The sequence below is a fragment of the Amblyomma maculatum genome, chromosome 11 (genome assembly GCF_055883805.1).
Source record: "Amblyomma maculatum isolate TAMU_Amacu chromosome 11, ASM5588380v1, whole genome shotgun sequence".
NCBI lineage: Eukaryota > Metazoa > Arthropoda > Arachnida > Ixodida > Ixodidae > Amblyomma > Amblyomma maculatum.
In genome coordinates, this window is record NC_139354.1 from 118,399,005 (window position 1) to 118,418,262 (window position 19,258).

General features: G+C 50.3%; 1 protein-coding gene across 1 annotated transcript in view; it reads right to left on the reverse strand.

The window, feature by feature from the left end:
• The window catches only part of LOC146174848 (G1/S-specific cyclin-D2-like), a 45,548-nt gene that overhangs the window by 14,044 nt on the left and 12,246 nt on the right, over positions 1-19,258 (reverse strand). The window contains exon 3 of the mRNA XM_084584019.1: positions 14,570-14,726. Within this exon, the coding sequence (XP_084440145.1) occupies positions 14,570-14,726 (157 nt within the window). The remainder of the gene's footprint in view (positions 1-14,569; positions 14,727-19,258) is intronic.

Genomic DNA, 19,258 nt, shown 5'->3' on the forward strand with positions numbered 1-19,258 from the left:
ATGCTGAGAACCCACGCTTGAAAAAAAGATCTAAAAAAAAACGCTTTTTTTTTTCTCTCTTTTTGTTTTACTAATTATCGGCAGCGCTGCAGCCGCGTCTGGATTGGGCGGCTAGCGAAGCGAATCCGCACCGGAAAGCCGCCCGCACGACACATGCTGACTTTCCGCCTGCCGAGCGTAATTGATGCCACAGCTGAGCGGCTCAGTCTTTGTTGTACCACCGACAAAAAGCCCACAGATAAGCGCGGAGCAAGACCGGTTGCTTAGCAACCGTTGCTACGGAACTTCGCGGCGCATAATAGGCTTAATTTAATGGATTTCCGACCGAACTAGCTGACAAGGTACGTAGCAACCGGACAGATCCGCGGATAATTGGAAGATAACGTGGGGTTTTCTAACCTGATCCTGAATCTTTTTACGCGCGTTTCGTGCGTTCGGCCTCCGCTGTTGCAACGGGGCCGGCTGCCGAACCCGCGTCCTTGCCATCCTGAGCAGAGTATGCAACCATTTAGCTACCGCGGTGAGAAGCGCACCTCTATAAAGTTTTCCTTCAATAAATCCACTCGTTTCTCTCTTTTGTTTTAGCCAATTTGGTGCCTTATCTGACAAGCGATAGTTGCAAACCAAAAATCACACGTGTGGTGAAAGCATTAAATTATAGTGGTGAAAGTACTGAGGCATCTTCCTCCGTGCGTTTCCCGTGACGTCCCTAAGAATATTAATGCCATTAAGCACATAATGCAGAATGTCGCACGTTCTTGCGTACAGCCCAAGTAACATTCGACAACAGGAGTAAATTTCGTGTAACGTATTTTTGTGTGACTATTCCAGCATGGTGACTATTGCGCTGAATACAACGGCAAGGTTCCCTTTCCTTCCAGCGACAAATGACAAGGACACACACACACACACAAAAAAAAAAAAGCAATTATAAGCCGGTCGCACGCCGTAAAACAACGGTCCCCGATGAGCAAGCACCTGCCCACCCCAGCCCGGGACCCGCGCACCATCGCCGACAGCAATACGATGAGTCGATTTATTAGTGCGTGTCGCGCATGCAGCAGAGGACCGCTCGACACAGTGTGCGTAGACGAGCAGCGGATCCTTCCCCGATCAGCTGCGTCCGGAAACAGACGCAGGACAGAAATGATGATGAACGCTCACGCGACTGCTCGAGAGAGAGCGTCTACAGGTGGACAGAGTGAGGGGGGTCATCAACCGTTGTCTGGCCCGCGCCGCTGCAGCAGCCAGATGCGCGAGCGGTCTCCGCCTCCAACGCAAAACAAAGATTGCACCGCAAGGGCTCTGTTTCCTATAAAGTCCCTGAAAGTTAGATCACAGAAGAATGGCGGCGGAGCGATTTCGCGCACACCTCTCCATCATGAGCGATATATACAGTGTGTGGCAAAACGTGTCAAGGAAGTGGTATTTCTTAGCTGATTGGCCGCGAAACTGGACAATTATTTTCTTGCGAAGCCACCGTCTGAAGAGTACGCTTATTGGTGACACACTTTCGCGCGCTATTTCTTCCTTTCCATGCGATAGTCCAGCTGTGTCAAATTCGACAGAACACATTCAAGGACTAATCGGTAACGAATGAAACTTATTTCCAATATCGCGCCGAAGGCAACGAAATCAATTCTCCATTTCTGCAAGCAAACGGACATATATCACACGCATCCCTCCTTCACGGGCGGCCTAATAGCCTGCGTCAGGCTTCAGCCAATGCTGCAAACCAACCAAATGTTCTAAAGTTCAGTCCAACTTATTACAATTAGAAGCCGGCGTGGATCAGCTAGGTTTAAATGGAGCCGTCTAGTCTTTAATAAGGCTTGCTCCATTCTGACGGAATATCCGTTACAACGTTCTAGATCATAACAGCAACGTATGCACCGAAAAAGTGAAATACACCTAGCTGTTACTCGTGTCCGTCAGTCGCCCCTCCGCTAAATAAAGCCTTGAACGCCGACAACCCGCACCACTAGTGCCTCCAGCGACACCTGCTAGTATGGGAAATTGCGACGACGGAGGGGGCGCCCGCATCGACGTCGGCCCGCAATGTGCGCGGTCTCTCGTCTGCTCGTCGTCTGCGTCGCCAAGTGAATGGAGACACCCACCGACCGGAGCTAGACAGACGATTTTTCACCGCCTCTGGCAGCGCCCTCTCACCGCCATCATATCGGTGTGACAGACCACTCTATTACGATGGGGGAGGCAAAGTTTTCAAGGGCCACATGCGAACCTGCTGCCACCAAGATTGGCCTTCAAGTACGGGAACAGAAGCGAGCCGTATTGGCGAGCACTGCTCAGATGGCGCGGCCGTCGCCTTTATATAAACGCCCGATTCGCTGTCACATCCCGTGTCTGCAGTTATACAGACGGACAAAGGGAGACGTGAAAACGAACACGTGACTGCATAGGTGACTTCCAATCATCATCCTGCAAAAACAGACCGCTGTTTTACACTTACTGCACACGTGCAACCCCTGCAAGCCAGAGTTCTTCTAAGCCTGACGACCACATAACCAGGGGAAGAATTTCGCAGACTGATCATTGCGTGCTCCTGTCGCTTTTGATGACAAGCTTCATCGAAAAAAGGTCCCGCGTTGGATCAGGCGCGCCCTGTTAAACACGGGTCAAATGTAAGTACCAATCCCTGCAGTCAGTAACTTGGCCCCACACCCGTGTAAAAGCTGCGGCGCATTCATTTTTTCATATACAGCGAAAATGCGGGATTGTATAGGCGGTCAAGAACTGACCAAAAGTCGTCAGCAAAATATCATGAACTCATAACAGCCGCACAATAAAATCAACTTGGAAAATAGAACGCTAATAAAAACGTTCGTGAATGCCACCTCGTAAGTTAATTACATTGGAATTGCTTTACACCCAGACGTACGCCTCCAAAATCACAGAGAAATGGAGGCTTCTCAATAAGCGCACTTTTCTTTTCCGACCGTCAGAAGTGAACGCAACGCGATGGCCAGATCACGACGCAGTGTGAACAACTAACTAGATAAGACAGCCAAACAAATGGCATAAGTTCATACACACTATACGCACCTTCAAACTGCTGACTGCGAAAAAACAAAATTTAAAAAGATCGGAACTTCCATTCGCAGAAACGCAAGTGGCCCATTGCAACTGTCGGAGAACGGCTACAAATGCTCTTCGTAAAAATAGTTTCGGTTACAAAACGCCATCGTTAAGAAAAAAAAGAGGCTCCCATTATATAACGTTCGTTCAAAAGGAGCGCGCGCGCGAGAGCAAATGATCTGGCGAGCAGAAGAAAAAAAAAAAAGGTAAACAAAGCTGTAAGCACCGACTCGTCTGCCCAGATGTAAATAAATGCACCAATCATAGTCATCGTCTGCATGAGTCTGTTCGAAGCAGACGAAATATGTGCTTGCATGCGTAGGTCTGCTTTATTGCATATACGAGCCGCAGTTTTCGTCTGCTGCCAGTGCTAACAGACGAAATATCTTCGCGCAAGGAATAACAAAGAGGACTAAGGAAGAAAAAAGAACAAACTTGGTGGACGCCGGGCCATCTGGCGTTGCGCTATAGTTTACGCTAAAGCGTTTGTCTCCCTAAGGAATATGGCGCCGTAGCGGCTCCCTTCTCATTTCCCCATTCTCTTTTTTTTCTCTCTCTCTTACTCTCGGCGCACGCCCGAAGAGGAGCAGCAGGCACTGGGAATTCGCCTGCTGCAGGAGCGCGCATTGTCCGTCTGCTACCATAGAGAGAACGCCCGCAGCCGTCTCCTAATTTGCATATGACGCTCGCGAGGAAGGGGTCCGAGCAGAAGGGTGGGGAGATGTGAAGAGGAATGGTCCCCTCTGCGAAAGCAAGGATTAAAAAGAAAAGAAAACGAAAGGAACGTGGAGAGGTAAAAGACCCGAATGATAGCCATAATCTACAAGCATTCGCACCGGAACGACTCTATAAGGTCGGATAAGAATGGAGCTAGCAATTACTGCGGCGCAGAATTCTTCCCTGAAGTAGTCCTGGCTTCTAGGTCGTCTTGTCACCTAAACAAGAATCTACGCATCAGAAGAAATTATAGGCTACAGAATTTAGATGCTCTGGCTTGTTTAATACAGTCAAACAATCAAAATCATACGCCCTTCGCTGTTGTAAATGGTGACAGAAGTGACCCAGAACGTCGTGGACCATGGCTACGGTATTATGTGTTCCTCTTCAAGTTGTGTCTGGTCGCAGCACGTATATCCCTAGAACGATAATACCGTAGTTCGAAAACCTTCTGCACTTGTCTCATAAACCATTGCGCTCCTTTCTAAACGTAGAGAACGGTATCAATGAAGAAGACAGAAAAGGGCAAATAAAGAAACTAATGAAGAGCTTTTTTTTTTTTTTTCATTTATAAGCAAGGCCGTGCGATTATCGTGGTTCCTGCGCAGAGAACAAGTTGGATGCCAAATAGTAAACGCAAGAAAGCCTTTAACACTGCCTTTCCATTATGCATTACTGTTGTTATTTCTGCTTAAATTATTTCAAATTTTAAACTATTTCCCTAAGATCAGTACCCATCCCAAACGCACGTAAACGCACCACAAAGCCTTCACTACAGTTGCCCCTCTAACACTCCTGGTACCAACGACCCTTCGCGGTCTATGACCGTCTGGCGTGCAGAGGACTCGGACTGGTGTGGCGACACATTTATTCCACTTCCTTCTGTTGTTGGTTTTTTAAATATTTATTTGAATGCGGGTTGTTTGAAATTCCTGCGCAAAGTCGAGATTTCACGTTACTACCCTGTCGAACGATCGGGCTTTTTCGCGACCACCGCAGGACGACGGCTACCACGTCGGACTGCAGTATAGAGCAAACATCTTATGTTACGGCGTAAAAAAGAGACACTTAAATGCTGTCGATGGAAATGGCGAATGAGATCACGATGGATGCATGCAATAACACCGAGGAGCAGTGGTGCAGCGCTTGAAGTTAGCAGGTCTGCCTTCCAAAGAGCACATCTGCGCGCAAAAAAAGATAGGGCTGAGAGAATACAGGACATAAAAGAACGAGACACCATACCCTTGCTGAAAAACGAAAAAAAAAAAAAAGAATTCTAGCAGCCTCCTGCAAACAGCGCATGCGCACTAGTGCGTGCTACGACACTTCCCGTACAACTAAGGCTTACCCCCCGATGTGGGGCAAAACGGAGGGGGGCACACTTTTGCGGTGCATCTGCCGCTGGTTTCTTTTTCCTTTCCAGAAGGTTCCCTTTTATTTCCGCTACCACCTTCCCGACATGCCCCGCGAGAGAGGTCACAGCGATACGCAAGCAGCTACCGATGTCCTCTCCTTCCTCCTTGCATCATTCCTCCGTAGTTGCTATCACCTCTCTATACAACAATACACGGCCGCTCGCCTGCCTCCCTTCCTCGACAACAAACGGAGCAGACGAAGCGCCGCCAGTCAGGCGCGTAGGCACAGGCCAAGCCGGGTTTGCTGTTGTCGCAAAAAGCCAAGCAAAAACAGCGCTGTACCCACTGCCAAAAGTGGACGACTGGGATGTAGGAGGGGAAAGGTGTCTGCCGACTGCTGGTTCTAAACAACGCGGAGTGCCGGCTGGATTAAATGACGTCATGCGTGACGCCACGTGCCGGGCGACACGCGCCTGTTGTCACGACACGCCACCAGCAGGCCGCTCCTGTCATGGCAGCAGCCACTTTCTCTCTTTTTTGTCGTCTGTCCGCCTTGTCTGCTGTTTGTATTGTCTCGTCTGCGCCAGCATGACGGCAGACGACATCATAGGTGTGTCTGTGTGCCGCCTGATAGTTGTTTTCTGATTCTTCGACCATGCTTCGTCAAGTATACATTACACCCCTATTTCTTGTGGCACAAGTTTCGAAACAGAACGCGTTCATCGAGAGCAGCTCCTTTTTTTTTTTTCTACTTTCAATAACTTGCAGCGTCGCGGGGGTTCCATGTTGTTTCGCGTATACTTCCGTCTTTTCTGTGAAGCGACTCGCTTTACTTGCTTTCATGAACATACATCGACAGTGAGCGCCGCAATGTGGTAACTGTTTCGACTACCGATGCTTGACCCGGCCGAAACGAGGAAAAATATTAAGGCACAAGAACAATAAATGGCTCAGCAAATAAGAAATGCCCCCCCCCCCCCCCCCCCCCCCCCGTCTCGTTAGACGCGATTCGCATTCCAGCACAGTCCAGAGCACATAGTTACTTTGTAAAGACAGTGCCCGAGGAGCTCGTTTACAGATCGAGTGAACACCTACCACCTCGAGCACTGCAACCACTTCCTAAGTCGAACAAGCAGATCGACGGCCGTTCTCAACCCTCAACAGCGTTGCCAGCAAGCGCAATCGGGGCACTTTGCGTCCTTTTTATGACCCCTCCTTCCATATTCCGGCTTGCACATTGGGCCTCTGCTCGGTCCGGCGTAATATTGCCATCTGCTCAGTCCCGCAAACAGAGGAGGCCACGAAGAGGAGATAGGTAGGCGAAGAGAGAAACGCCGCGAAGGAGAAAGGAGGATAGATTTAAGGTGAAGGGGACGAAGGAAGGCTCGACGCAGCAAGCTGTCCAGGTGTGTCGGCCGACCCCCCTCCTCCCATAAGAGGAGCAAGGTGAAACAATAAAAGTAACTGGCCCCGAAAAGACAAGACGCGGTCAGCAGCGCAGCCCAAAGCAAATTTCCAGCGTGAAAGCTGCCCGCGCGGGGTGCTCGCGAGCTCTTAACAAGCGTTTCCAGCTGACAACCGGGGGCGCATGAGGGGGTTAAACAGAGCTACGAGACAGAGGGGCGGACGGACGGACATTAGCTAAACGCCGCCTCTGCGGGGGTTCTCTTTTTGCGAGGCATGTAAGGGATTACGGTGCATAGGCGATCGGAGGTAGAAAGCGGAGGGCTACGGGCGTTAAGAAGACCAATGGGTGTCTCGGATGTCCGGAGCAGTTCCCAACACAGCGGGAGATCTGAGCTCTTTTCTGTCGGTAAAGAGCTTTGCGAGGTAGGTGCCCCCGGTTGGTGGGGGGCGCTGACCGCCCGCTAGCCCAGCCGTGGAGTAGGTGAACGGCTCAATGGGGGCTGCGGTCTGACAGACGTGGGGCGACGACCACTAGCGATACGTGGCACTTAACAAGAACGCCACTGTGAGTTAACTGTACCACACGCACTCGAATCAGAAGGATGAAAAAGTGAAAGTACTTGCATTTCGAATTTAATTGTTAAGATTACATACGCTGCATTTATGATCGCTTGACCGATAGCACAGCTGTAATCATAGCGTAACAGTATATGCAGGAATATATATTCGCTTGACTTTTTTTTTTTCTTTTTCACGAAGATCATGACTTCCCATGATTGTGAAACTTAATTTCGCCTCACCCAGATATGAGGAAATCTCTAAACACCAGCCTAATAATGTGTTCCACAAAAATGGACCTATATAAATCATACGGTGGCAAAGAATTTCGTTAGGAGAAGGTCCAGATAACATCAAAACTCCTGCAATACTCGTTAATGAAACTCCGCACACTTTCCCCTTAACCAGAGCCAGCTGTGTGGCTCTCTCTGCCGCCTAAATAAACGCGCGACCAGACTTATTCCTACAGCAACTATACCTACGAGGTGAAAGTTCAAACGCCCGGTCAACAACTCCTTGCCTCGACCGATGACCGCAGGGGGTTACACTCGCTTTCCGTCTCACCACTGCGGCTCTTCATTTTAACCCGTTCTTCGGCAGCAGACCGTGAAGCCATGTCTCCCAAATAGTGCTGGGGGACCATGGACCGCTGTAACACAGGCTACGCAGGTGGCGCTGACTGCCGTTCGGGTTGGAATAGGGGAAGAGGGATAAAGGGGGGCAGGAGGAATGGCGATTCAGTCTTCGTTATCTCTCCACTTCTCCGCCGCGTGGCTTGAATGCCTTGGACCAAACATGCGTCCCTTTTCACTTTTCCCCTTTTAGAAAGTGCCTCCTGGCGCGTTAGTTTACCGACGATCAGGGCCCGGACATCGGTTCCTGCCCGGTGCGCAGCAGGGCCCTCTGAATACCGACGGAAGAGGTGTTCGAGTGTGACGGCGTCTGGCGATAAGGGACGCCCCCACGACAAGCAAACGCCGATAGACATCTGACGCGTATACGTACCCTTGTATACTATCCGCAAGCCGCCGTCAAAGTGGGTGCAAATGAGAGATTTCCGTCCCATTACGGCTCTCGCGACGTATATCAGATAAAAGTGAACTTCGGGGCCGCTTCCTGTGGTCGTCTGGCGAGCTGGACGCCCTCAATGCATGCCCGTGCACCAGTTATAAGACAAGTTGTTAATCACCATTTAATTCACTGAGTGAGTGCGCCGACTTTAGGGGGGCGATCTAAATTCCTCGTCGTTTTAGGCGACTAATGATTGCTGTAGTATGAACTCGCGCCCACTTTTACGCGCCTTACTTCATTCAAACGACGAAGGAGGGGGATGGCATGATATCAGGAGGAATTAAGAAACTGTCGCAGAGCAGACAGCTGGGTGCGATGGAACATCCAAATCATGGAATTCAGCGCGACACAAGTGAGCGCGCGGCTTTGTTCCGATAATATTAACAACAATACTAAAAAAAAAAAAAAACTCGAAAGGAAACGAATCTAGCACAAGACACGAAAATCCTGACAGACGTTACCTCTGGTGAAAATGAACGACCAAAAAAAGAAGCCAATAAACAAGTTTGCTGCATCCCTTTGTTGACGCCTCCTATCTGAATGGAAAATCACACGCGCAGAAGCCATCCGGCAGTGCGTGCAAGTGGATAACGGGGCTAAAAATAGAAACACGAGGAAAAAAAAAAAACAAATTCCGTCAAATCAGCAAAACAGTAGCTCATCCGCCCCGAAAAACCTGCCAACCAACCATCCCAGTAGCAGCAGTCGGAAGTTGGAAAGCCACTCGACCTGACTCTGACTGAGCCTACGGCACCCAACACCTTTACCGCCACAACCACAGCGTTTGAAAAATAATAAAGAAGAAAACAGGGTCTTCATTGACGGCGGCAGCTGTAAATAATCTCAACAGCCGACGCGTGCCGAACACATGGCACAGGGGGAGAGGGAAGGGGGGTAGGTTCGATCCACCACGCAACACAGACAGTAGCAACGCGCACACACGGCAGCCTCGGAGATAACTGCACACAGGCTGCCCTACTGCTACCACTTGGGGTGCGGGGGACAAAAAACAATCGATTAGCACCGCTATGTGCATGGAGCACCCGGCGACTACGACGCTGAGCGGGGTTCGCACCTGGATGCCGGCACTGATGAGTGCCTGCACTCGGGGCCGGGGAACCACAAAAAAAAAAAAAAAAAAAAAAAAAAGAAACCTCTTTCCGGATTAGAGACGAACCGAAGCCGCGTAGCGAGACAAGCCGAGCCGATAACGGGAAAGAAAAGAGATAGCTAAAAATCAAGCTGCACAGAACACTAGCAGAAAAGAACAGGCGAAGGGGAAATGGCCGAGAGACGCTCAGAAAAAGGAATGGGGCACTACGAAGTCGACGTAAGCCAAGCCAAAGTAATAAAGAGTGAGACAAAACATCGGCGAACGAGAAAGAACGAACAAAACCACGAAACTACCACAAGAAAAAAAGCGGAGGATGAAATCGCAGGGAGGGGAGTTAACAAGCAGGTTTGGCGTGCGTAAAATTGGGTCTTTTTTTTTTTTTCTTTTTGTCTGTTCTTATTTTGCGGCGCCGCAGTGCAGTAGTCAGCTTACGGTAGCCGGCAATGCGTACGCTTCATGAAGGGGAAGTACAGGGTGACGCCCTTGCGGTGGCCGCCTACCGTAATCAAAGCGTCCCCACTAAGCTTCACCACCCTGGACTGGCGGACCGGTTCATCCACCTTTCCCGGTGCTAACTGCGAAAGCTGTAGCATCGCAAGAACAACCACGGTGTATTTATTTTTCACTTCCCTAAATAATCAAACGCTGCATTCTCGACCGAAAAAAAAAAAAAAGGAAGAGAAAAGACCGGGCACGTGCGAGCTATTTCTTTGAAAGACCACGGATATCCCCCCCCCCCCCCCCCTTTCGTCTTTTGTACGGCAAAAAATCAATAAGCGTGTCAGCCCTCCGGATAGGGAGCGCAGATGAAGAGAGATCGACAACAGGCAGCCCGAAAAAGGACCGGAAACAGCTGGGTCCGGGCGTGCGCCCCGGGATATGCAGCGGTGTTCTAACCCCCCGCCGACATGGGCGACTGCGGCACCCCAGTATATCTGGCCCCGTTTACAGTAGCCGGACGATTCCCTTTCAGATATCACTTATCCGCTTGCCCCCGGGAGTTCCGATACGCGCTCACCCTTCGCTAATAACTCCTCCCTGACAATGCTAACTCTGCTAACCTTGAGAAAGGGACATGCACGAAGCGGGCCACGCCGCATACGACTGTTACAGAGTGGGAAAGTACAGTCTGACGCAACTTGAAGGCAATGACCTTCCTATGGGTAGAACATGATGGGGAAGGTTTTCCGGGAGTGATTAAAGCTAACTACTACTAAAGGTAACGGAGCACCATAACGAAACTAAGCGGCTGTTAAGGTCACGCATTTCACTGAACTTATATATATAAAAAAATGACAGCTTCTGTGAGACTGAGTAACGCCTGGGCTCAATAGCTAAAAATACTGCTAGACTGTAAGAAATTTCACGAAATTGTCATCATAGCAGACGCCGCACACTAACCGAAGGCTGTTTCTGCAGTCCAATCTCCGTCTTAAAGCTGATAGGCATGAACCGCATCGCAAGCAATGGAAATACCCCTCAGAGCACGACAATGGATAGCGATTATAAACAAAAGGCTACAGCAGACACCTCGGAGCCACGTGCGGCAGACGACGGGGAACCGGGGAGCAGACGACGCAACAAACCAGGGCGGGACATAGCAGACGACGCGCGCGAGACAAGCGAGAAGGCCTGCGGGAGAAGACGGAGGAGGGCCACAGCACCGGGGCCAACAGAAGCCCGGACCGTCCGTCTTCTAACTATGGGGAAGTATAGAACACAAGTAAAAACTTGTTCCGCAATGCAATAGCGGCGACCCGAGGATAGCACAAAAGACGGGGGGTGCAAAAGCGTCCCTAGGCACGCGTGTGGCGCGTGCCGGCTGGCCCAAAGCCCATTGTTGGAATAGGGGAGGAGAAGAGGGGGGCTGGGGCGGTCGTAAGGGGAACTACTTGGATGCGTCCAGGTGTTCTTTCTGTCCATGGTGAGGAGGATGTCGCGCCATTGTCCGCTGCGCCAGCAAGGGGCATAAGCGCGTACGCAGGCACGTATACGGCCGTACTGCTATACCTTCCACACACAAGCATATGCGGAGGTCCCGGGATATAGCGTACGCGGTGAATTCGCGTGCCAGGCGGCGAAGACAAGCGGCTGCGTGCACAGGCTGGCTGGAAATTGTGATAGGGAAAGCGTGCGCGGAGAACGGGCGGGGTGGTTAGGTCAGGGAGGGTCGAATCTCCTTTCAATACCGCTAGCGGTGTGATACCACCCGCAGGCAGGCAAGATGCAATGACGCATGCGTAGTGCTCGTCAAGGCCGAGGAGAAAAATGATGGTTTGTGGAAGAGCGAAACGCAGAAAAAGAAATGATCTTACCAAAAAGCTAAGCAAACCGCAGGTCCCGCCGCAGCAGGCGCAAACACCAGAGAGAGGGAGAGCTTACCGAAGCGTGTCAGGAAGACGCCGTAAGCCAAGCCTAAAGCCGCCCAACGCTAACACAATGCACTTTGGCTGTGGCGAATCAGACGAAACTTTAAAAAAGATGAATAACGCCGCCAAAGAAGCAACCAAACCCGCATAGTCAGTGCCAACCAAAGTCCAGATGGAACGGTGATTCAGTTACCTCCTCGTCCTCGTCGCCGAAAAAATCCCGTTTTCCCTGTCGTACAAAAAATGAAGAAAGAAAGAGCTTCTAGACGGCAGGCATCCGCTCTTGATGTAGTTCCGGTCTGTTCGTCTTTAAAGGGACGCTTCTGGGTTGAATCCTTAAAGGGACCGCTGTTGTCGGGAGAAACTGGTTTCGAGCAGGTGATGGGTGTTCGGAGAAGGGGCAGACCAGGATGCACAAGGGGAAGCAGAAAGAAGTGCCCGGGGGCATTGTTGGACGGCGTCGCGTCTGGCTAGGCCCACAAAGGAAGCCTCGAAGGCGCACGCGGAACGTCAAGGGGTGCACAAAAACCTTCTGTCTCGAACGAAGAGCTCCCGGCTTCGTTACGCGCTAAGCACCGGTGTGCTTTCGCTACGAAGTCCTGTCGGGCTTCCCCTGTCTCCCAGTTGCTGGCTTAGTAAACCGCTTTCTTTAGCGCTGCAGATTAGCAGCTAACACCTGGTCGAACAGCCCGCGTGCCTGAAAGGTTAAGGCAGCTTTTGGCACACGTGGTGGACGAAACCATTTTTTTTTAATAATTGATTATCAAACCGGTCGCAGTGGCTGGGATGCTGTGACATCATGAAGACCGCGGGTTCGATAGTAGGCCATTCGTGGGCTGCTACATATTAATGGCAGGAAAATGCAGATGTGTGCGTGTAGTTAGCAATTACGTTTGTTTGAGAAGAACAACCAGTGGTGGCAGCAGTTAATCCCGTGCTATTTTGTACTGCGAGACTCGTGATTAATAAACGTCTCTTCACGCTCCAAGCGGTGACTTAATCGCATCAAAGGGAGTTATTGAACAATTATAGTTATGGACTAACCGTGCTGTCAGTCTAGAAACGAAACGTGGAAGGAAGTGTATTGTCCCCAAGCAGGCTCTCCTCTGTAACCTCCATCTCGCTCACTGTTTCTTCAACTTGGGGAGAATCGCTACAGCGGAGTACAAGGACCTCGGGTGTCGCAATGTGGACCGACGCATAGGTAGGGAGCCGGCGAACAATACCCGGGGCCACGTGACGGCGCCAGCTCGCTTCGGCCGCAAGCAGTTCAATGATCCTTTTGCAGCACATGCGGCCGCCACGAAGGGGTCTTCCCCACTCCCTCGCGTATCGATTGCGCGGACGTCGAACCTGCCATCTTTCCAAAGCGAATAAGCGTGCCCCGTGCGAATTACTTCTATGCTATAACTGCAAACATACACGAAATAAACGTCTTCAGGGTTGCTCCAGCTATTTCAGTTTTCCACCCCCACTCGGAAAAGCGATTTTATATTTATTAGCAAAAAGAGAAACCGATACTAATGAACGCTACGAGACGCATATTGAATTGAGTTTACCTTTATTTCTGGTAGCATCTCTGACTTCGCGCTGTTCTTTTTTTTTTTTTTTTTTTTGGTATTGTGACCCGCGGCATTGCTTCCAGCTGTCTCCTACTGATCCCTCGTAACTCTTGTTTATTTTGTGCTTTACCTCTCTTGTATTTGCACGTATTTTTCCTATTCATTGCGCACTTTCCTTTCCCTTCATTCGAAAGCACGCAAGAAGGCGCCTGTGTGTTCTAGGTGTTTGCACTCTCACCATCTGTTCGTCTTTGCGGCTGCCAATAGTCCAGTTTTTCTTAAACACGTGATATCGCGTGCAGTAACGCCCACCGTTCTATGCACTCCGGGCCCAGACTGAGGCGTGTTATCTCCGCAGAGGCCAGCCAACATATTCGCCGAATGCCACGGCTTGACAAGCGAGTTATCGGTCGAGTGTGCGGGAGGGTTGCAAACACGACAGAGCGCCTAAGAGACTGCGCCCCTTGAATGGACCTAGTGCCCTTTCACGACCGCCGCCAATTCCAAGTGTGTATTACACAGCCAAGCTTCAATAACATACCACCGCAGTCAAGTACAAAAAGGCGCGCATAAAATATGGCCTTCAAAACTGAAGACAGGCATTGCACGCGGTCGGGGCGCCGACCAAAGCAAGCGTCTGACAACAGCCTTCGAGGGGACTACCCATCAGTGATCATAGCGAAGGACTTCAGAAGCGGTAAGTCGCGGCCTTCCAGGTCGTGCGGCAATGGAAACGCTGACGGGGTTTACGATGAATACACTGAGGTCACTAAACGGACACCTCGCAACGCAAGTACGCACTGGAAGAGCCAGTTTTGGAAAATGCCAGCCAGCGAAACACACTATCATATATTATAAGGCCACTACTTGGCACAGGATGTGACGCTTACAGCTCTTTTTCCATGGTGGTACTTGAAAACCCCTAGAAGCTCGAAGCAATAATCAGGCCATCGCGCGGGGGGGGGGGGGGGGGGGGGGGGGGGGTTACGCAGCATTCGCGGCAGCTCACGACTCAAGCCTTGGGGAGGAAAGTTGTAGGAAAGCTCTCACCGTCTTCTGAAAAATTGCGCTCGGGACGACATGCCTGAAACCTTTTCAAAAATTGTGCGCCCAGCAGCCAATAATATTATGGGTGAAATGAGGCTCTATACGAACAGCACTTTGTGTTGATAGTATCATTCGGTAGTTAACGAAAGTAGTAGTTGGAGCAAGTTCATTAGTCCGGGAGTGACTATCCCCCGCAGCCCCTTCAGTAATTTCTCGCCCGTGTGTGAGGACACCTATGAGGAACCGCGCAGGCTACGCAGAAGAGAGACTCACCGGTCGCGCACAGGGAGATGAAGGTGTTCGCGTGCCTCCGCACGGTGTCGGCGTAGTCGGCGAGGCCCAGCATGGTGACCAGGTGATCAACGAAGTCGTTGGCAACCACCGAGGCCACGTCCCAGCCAAGCTTGTCCAACACTTGGAGCTCCCACGCCTGTAAAACAGAGAGAAGACAAAGATTGACGGGGCGCTGAGGACCAAGAACCGTGCTCATAGCCAGGACATCTACGACGCCTCGCTGTTGATATACTGCCAAGGTGAAGAAAATTTCATCGTTAGTGCGGTACATGTGCAGGAAGTTTTCAAAGTTCACCCCCACCCGCACAAATGGCTGAGTATTGGCTGAATTGAAGAACCTTTAGTGTGATGCGTGCCAGTAGTAGCACTGAGTTTATGTTAAAGCAAGCAATAAAGAAAGAGAATACCACCAAGATGAAGAATTCTGTAGTATAGAAAACTGGGCGAGTTGGATAGGATTCATCTTAAAGCAGCGCGAAAACACAGGACTAAAAGGAACAAGAGACGACACAAGCGCTTTTCTAACAACTGAATTTTTATTCGTAGAAAGGTGTAGTTATATAGGAAACAACCCAGATAAAATGAAGACGAGGCACGTGAAAACCACCGCGGTGCCCCTTTTAGAAACAGTGCACGCGCGCAAAGTCAGGATTAAACACTTCAACACAACAAACCTAACAACCTCCCACATGACAAACACCCGCTAACACTTCATCGCTAAATATTCACCGAGAGCGTGAATCTCTTTTTCTTCGAGATTAACGGAAGGTGTAGCTACGCACGCGTCTAACTCTTTACTTATCAGAAACGCCTCGACCAGCTCTCTGCATATCCGTGACTGAACAAGATAGTGGTCCTGTTCAATTGGGGGAAACAATCTTTACACTCCCGGCAATGAGCGGCAAGGTTGGACGACACCGCTGCTTTAACTGATCTGCGGTGTTCAAACAAGCGCTCATTAATACAACGGCCTGTCTGACCAATGTAAGTTTTTCCACATGAAAGCGGGATGGAATAAACCACAGCCGTGTCGCAGTCGATGAGCGGTTTCCTGTGCGCTACTGTGCACTTCATCCTCGTCTGGGCGCCTTTTGAATCCAGCTTCCTTCGCACTGCACAGTATGAAGTGCACAGTAGCGCACAGGAAACCGCTCATCGACTGCGACACGGCTGTGGTTTATTCCATCCCGCTTTCATGTGGAAAAACTTACATTGGTCAGACAGGCCGTTGTATTAATGAGCGCTTGTTTGAACACCGCAGATCAGTTAAAGCAGCGGTGTCGTCCAACCTTGCCGCTCATTGCCGGGAGTGTAAAGATTGTTTCCCCCAATTGAACAGGACCACTATCTTGTTCAGTCACGGATATGCAGAGAGCTGGTCGAGGCGTTTCTGATAAGTAAAGAGTTAGACGCGTGCGTAGCTACACCTTCCGTTAATCTCGAAGAAAAAGAGATTCACGCTCTCGGTGAATATTTAGCGATGAAGTGTTAGCGGGTGTTTGTCATGTGGGAGGTTGTTAGGTTTGTTGTGTTGAAGTGTTTAATCCTGACTTTGCGCGCGTGCACTGTTTCTAAAAGGGGCACCGCGGTGGTTTTCACGTGCCTCGTCTTCATTTTATCTGGGTTGTTTCCTATATAACTACACCTTTCTACGAATAAAAATTCAGTTGTTAGAAAAGCGCTTGTGTCGTCTCTTGTTCCTTTTAGTCCTGTGTTTTCGCGCTGCTTTAAGAAGAATTCTGTTTTTTATTTCAAATAATTCCCAGGGTTTCAGTGGCAATCTGTTGTGTCATTTAAGATGAAAACATGAAAACGTGTCCCCTCCCTTGAGATACATTTCTTACCGGGTTGTCCGTGCGACCCGTTCCCAGACCAGAGATAACCGTTGTGCCAAAGATCAGTATTTAAGCGACCCGAGTACCTGTCGCCTAGCGCTTGCAGTTTCACATATCACATGAGCCACATCGATTTGTCAACAAGGTATAGGATTCGGACACGTGAGCCAAGGACCAGTTTGGTCTGCCTACCATAGGTTATGTACCACTAAAAGCATTCGATACAGGTGTCACAAATTAGTGGGCCATTGCCTTTTAACCAACGTGTAGCACACACAAAAGTATACAACCACGTAACCATCGTCCTTTGAAAGCAAAAATAACACGCGTCAGCGAAGACAGATGACTGCCCACAGATGTGAGAAAAGGTGCGATCCCTTCTCTGGCGACCTGCCAAAAGACCGCAAAAGCGCAGCTGCACACGTACCGTTCATTCTCCGCACGCTTCCTTTTAATCTCGGGTCATTTACTCGGCATCTTTCTAAAGGTCCGCCATACGGACGAACGGACGCAGGCCCCCGGCGGCAGCCACGTCGCTTGAGCATCTGGAGCTTGACTGTCTTCGACCCCCGATCTTGACCCCTTCCCTCTCGGGCAAAAGCGTCCCCCCTTGATATCACGCCATTAACATGCGGGACCTAGCATAAGAGGTGAGCCGACCTTCCACGCGGTCGTAACCTCACTTCACGCATCGTTTCCTCCAACCCGCGAGCAGCTAGAGGGCCCGCAAAAACAGATGATAAAGGGTGTCAGAGGAACGGTGTACGAAGGCAAGATCCGACGCTTTCCCACTGTGTCCCGACCCACCTGACACGACAAAGGTGCACCTTGCTTCGCCCGCCGCTATGTGCCGTGTCACAATGCTGCAGTCGATGCACCGACCGAGGGGACCAGGTTTGAAGGCGAGCACGGGCTTAAAGAGCATCGCCAAATCAGAGAAGGAGTCGAGGTCGGCGATTCCATTGGTCGGGAGTAGAGACGCGATTTAAAGGGACTTGCTTGGGCACGGCGGTTCTGCCCTTTAAACGTGTGTGTCACGAGTGCAGGGGTTAAAGGGTCGAGAAGGATTCTGCGTCGCCATCGACCTCGCCGATGTCTAAGAACGCCGATTATTGAACGAAGCGAGAGAGGAGGCGGGAGAGGTTCCTCAAGAAAGCCGCGTACCCCTATTCAGCAGCCGCCGATTCACCTGAGACCCCGCATGCCTCGACTCGAGAAGAATCTCCCACAAAGAGACGACCGAAGCCATTCGCGGGAGAACTGTACACAATGTATGCGACACACACACACACACACACACACACACACACACACACACACACACACACACACACACACACACACACACACACACACATGGTAGGAACAGCAGCATTGGCACGGCTCATTTTGTTTCGTTTCTTTGCGGTATGCGGTGCGCCCGTGCGTGCGACCCTCCAAACAGCGAAGGAGAGGCGCTGCCAGCGTCCGTACACGTGGTTAAACAGCGTACGAACACAGCGGGATAGACCATGCTCTGAGATACGAACGGCATCCTGAGGGGAAGGCAAGACTTGGCTAGGCAAGCCAAGCCAAGCCTAGGCCACACAGGCAACGAGGCGCGAACAGATGGCACGCTACGGGTAAAGGAGTGAAGGCGAGGAGATAGCAAACGAGCAAGCCCGTATTAAAGAAATATGATAAAAAAACAAGTGAACTGTGCAAGAAGGGAAAAAAATGGTCGTTGATCAGAGCGCGCACGCATCGAGAGCTTCCCAACACAAACGACGCCGCAACCTGTCGAAGGGTGGGCAAGTGCACGGGGCTGCCCGTAGCAAGGCGGTGATGTACGCTGCTTGCGTTGTGTATGTTTTTGCTTTTTTGCGAAGCCCTGTCTTCTTGTATTCCTTTTCGTTGCTTGTCTGCGCCGTTCACAGAGAAGCCACCTCAGTTATTTTTTTTTCTTCGCGATCTCGCCACATGCACGTGTGTGCGCCCTCCGTACGTTATTTATGGGGGTGCAGCACAGAGCTTCAAATAGGCTCCGACCGGGACAATATCTTTTTTTGAATGGATGTACACGACGTTGCTCACATATGCAAATAAGAAGGGTCATTCATAAAAAATGGCCATGCTACACACGGTCATTGCCAAACAAAGGCTCAACTGTTCAAAGTTAAATGTACAAAGTTATAGCGAGGTTCATGCCCTGAAGTAGAGATGAAAAAAAAAATCAAGAAACCTCATGTGAGCCGGTGCGATGTGTCCTTGCTTGGTCTTACGTGTTCGCCATTTATTTATTTTACAAAATACAGAAATTGAATTACCCCCTCCACCCCTTCCTACGTAATAAGGGACACACCGAACAGTAGGACTGAAGAAACTAATGTGCATGACCGTGCCTACGACCTTATGGCAAGCGCCGACTCAAAGCAGCCGCAGTTCCGCTACACTACAGCCATCTAAAGTTAGATTAAAGACGGCGATGCTCTACGGCAAAACATAATATATTTTGTTTTCTGCATGCACTGAGCATGTACAGTTTTAAACCACTGCACTGGGCAATATGTGGGGTTGCACCTGAAAGTCAGTAATGAGTAAATAGTGTGTGAAAGGAGAATGCCATATTTCAGAATACATATCGTCGTAGCTTTAGACTGAGATGCAGAGCTCATGGTTGTAGTATTGCGATGAGCGTGATATATAAGCCATATCATACCATACCATGTCATGCCATACCGTTGTCGGTAGATTGCTTTTGTGTATGTGCAGTTCGGTCATCCTTTCTATCCACCTCAAGAAAGACAAAACAAGACGGACGGACAAAGAGAAGCCGAAGCCAGGTTAAGGCCGG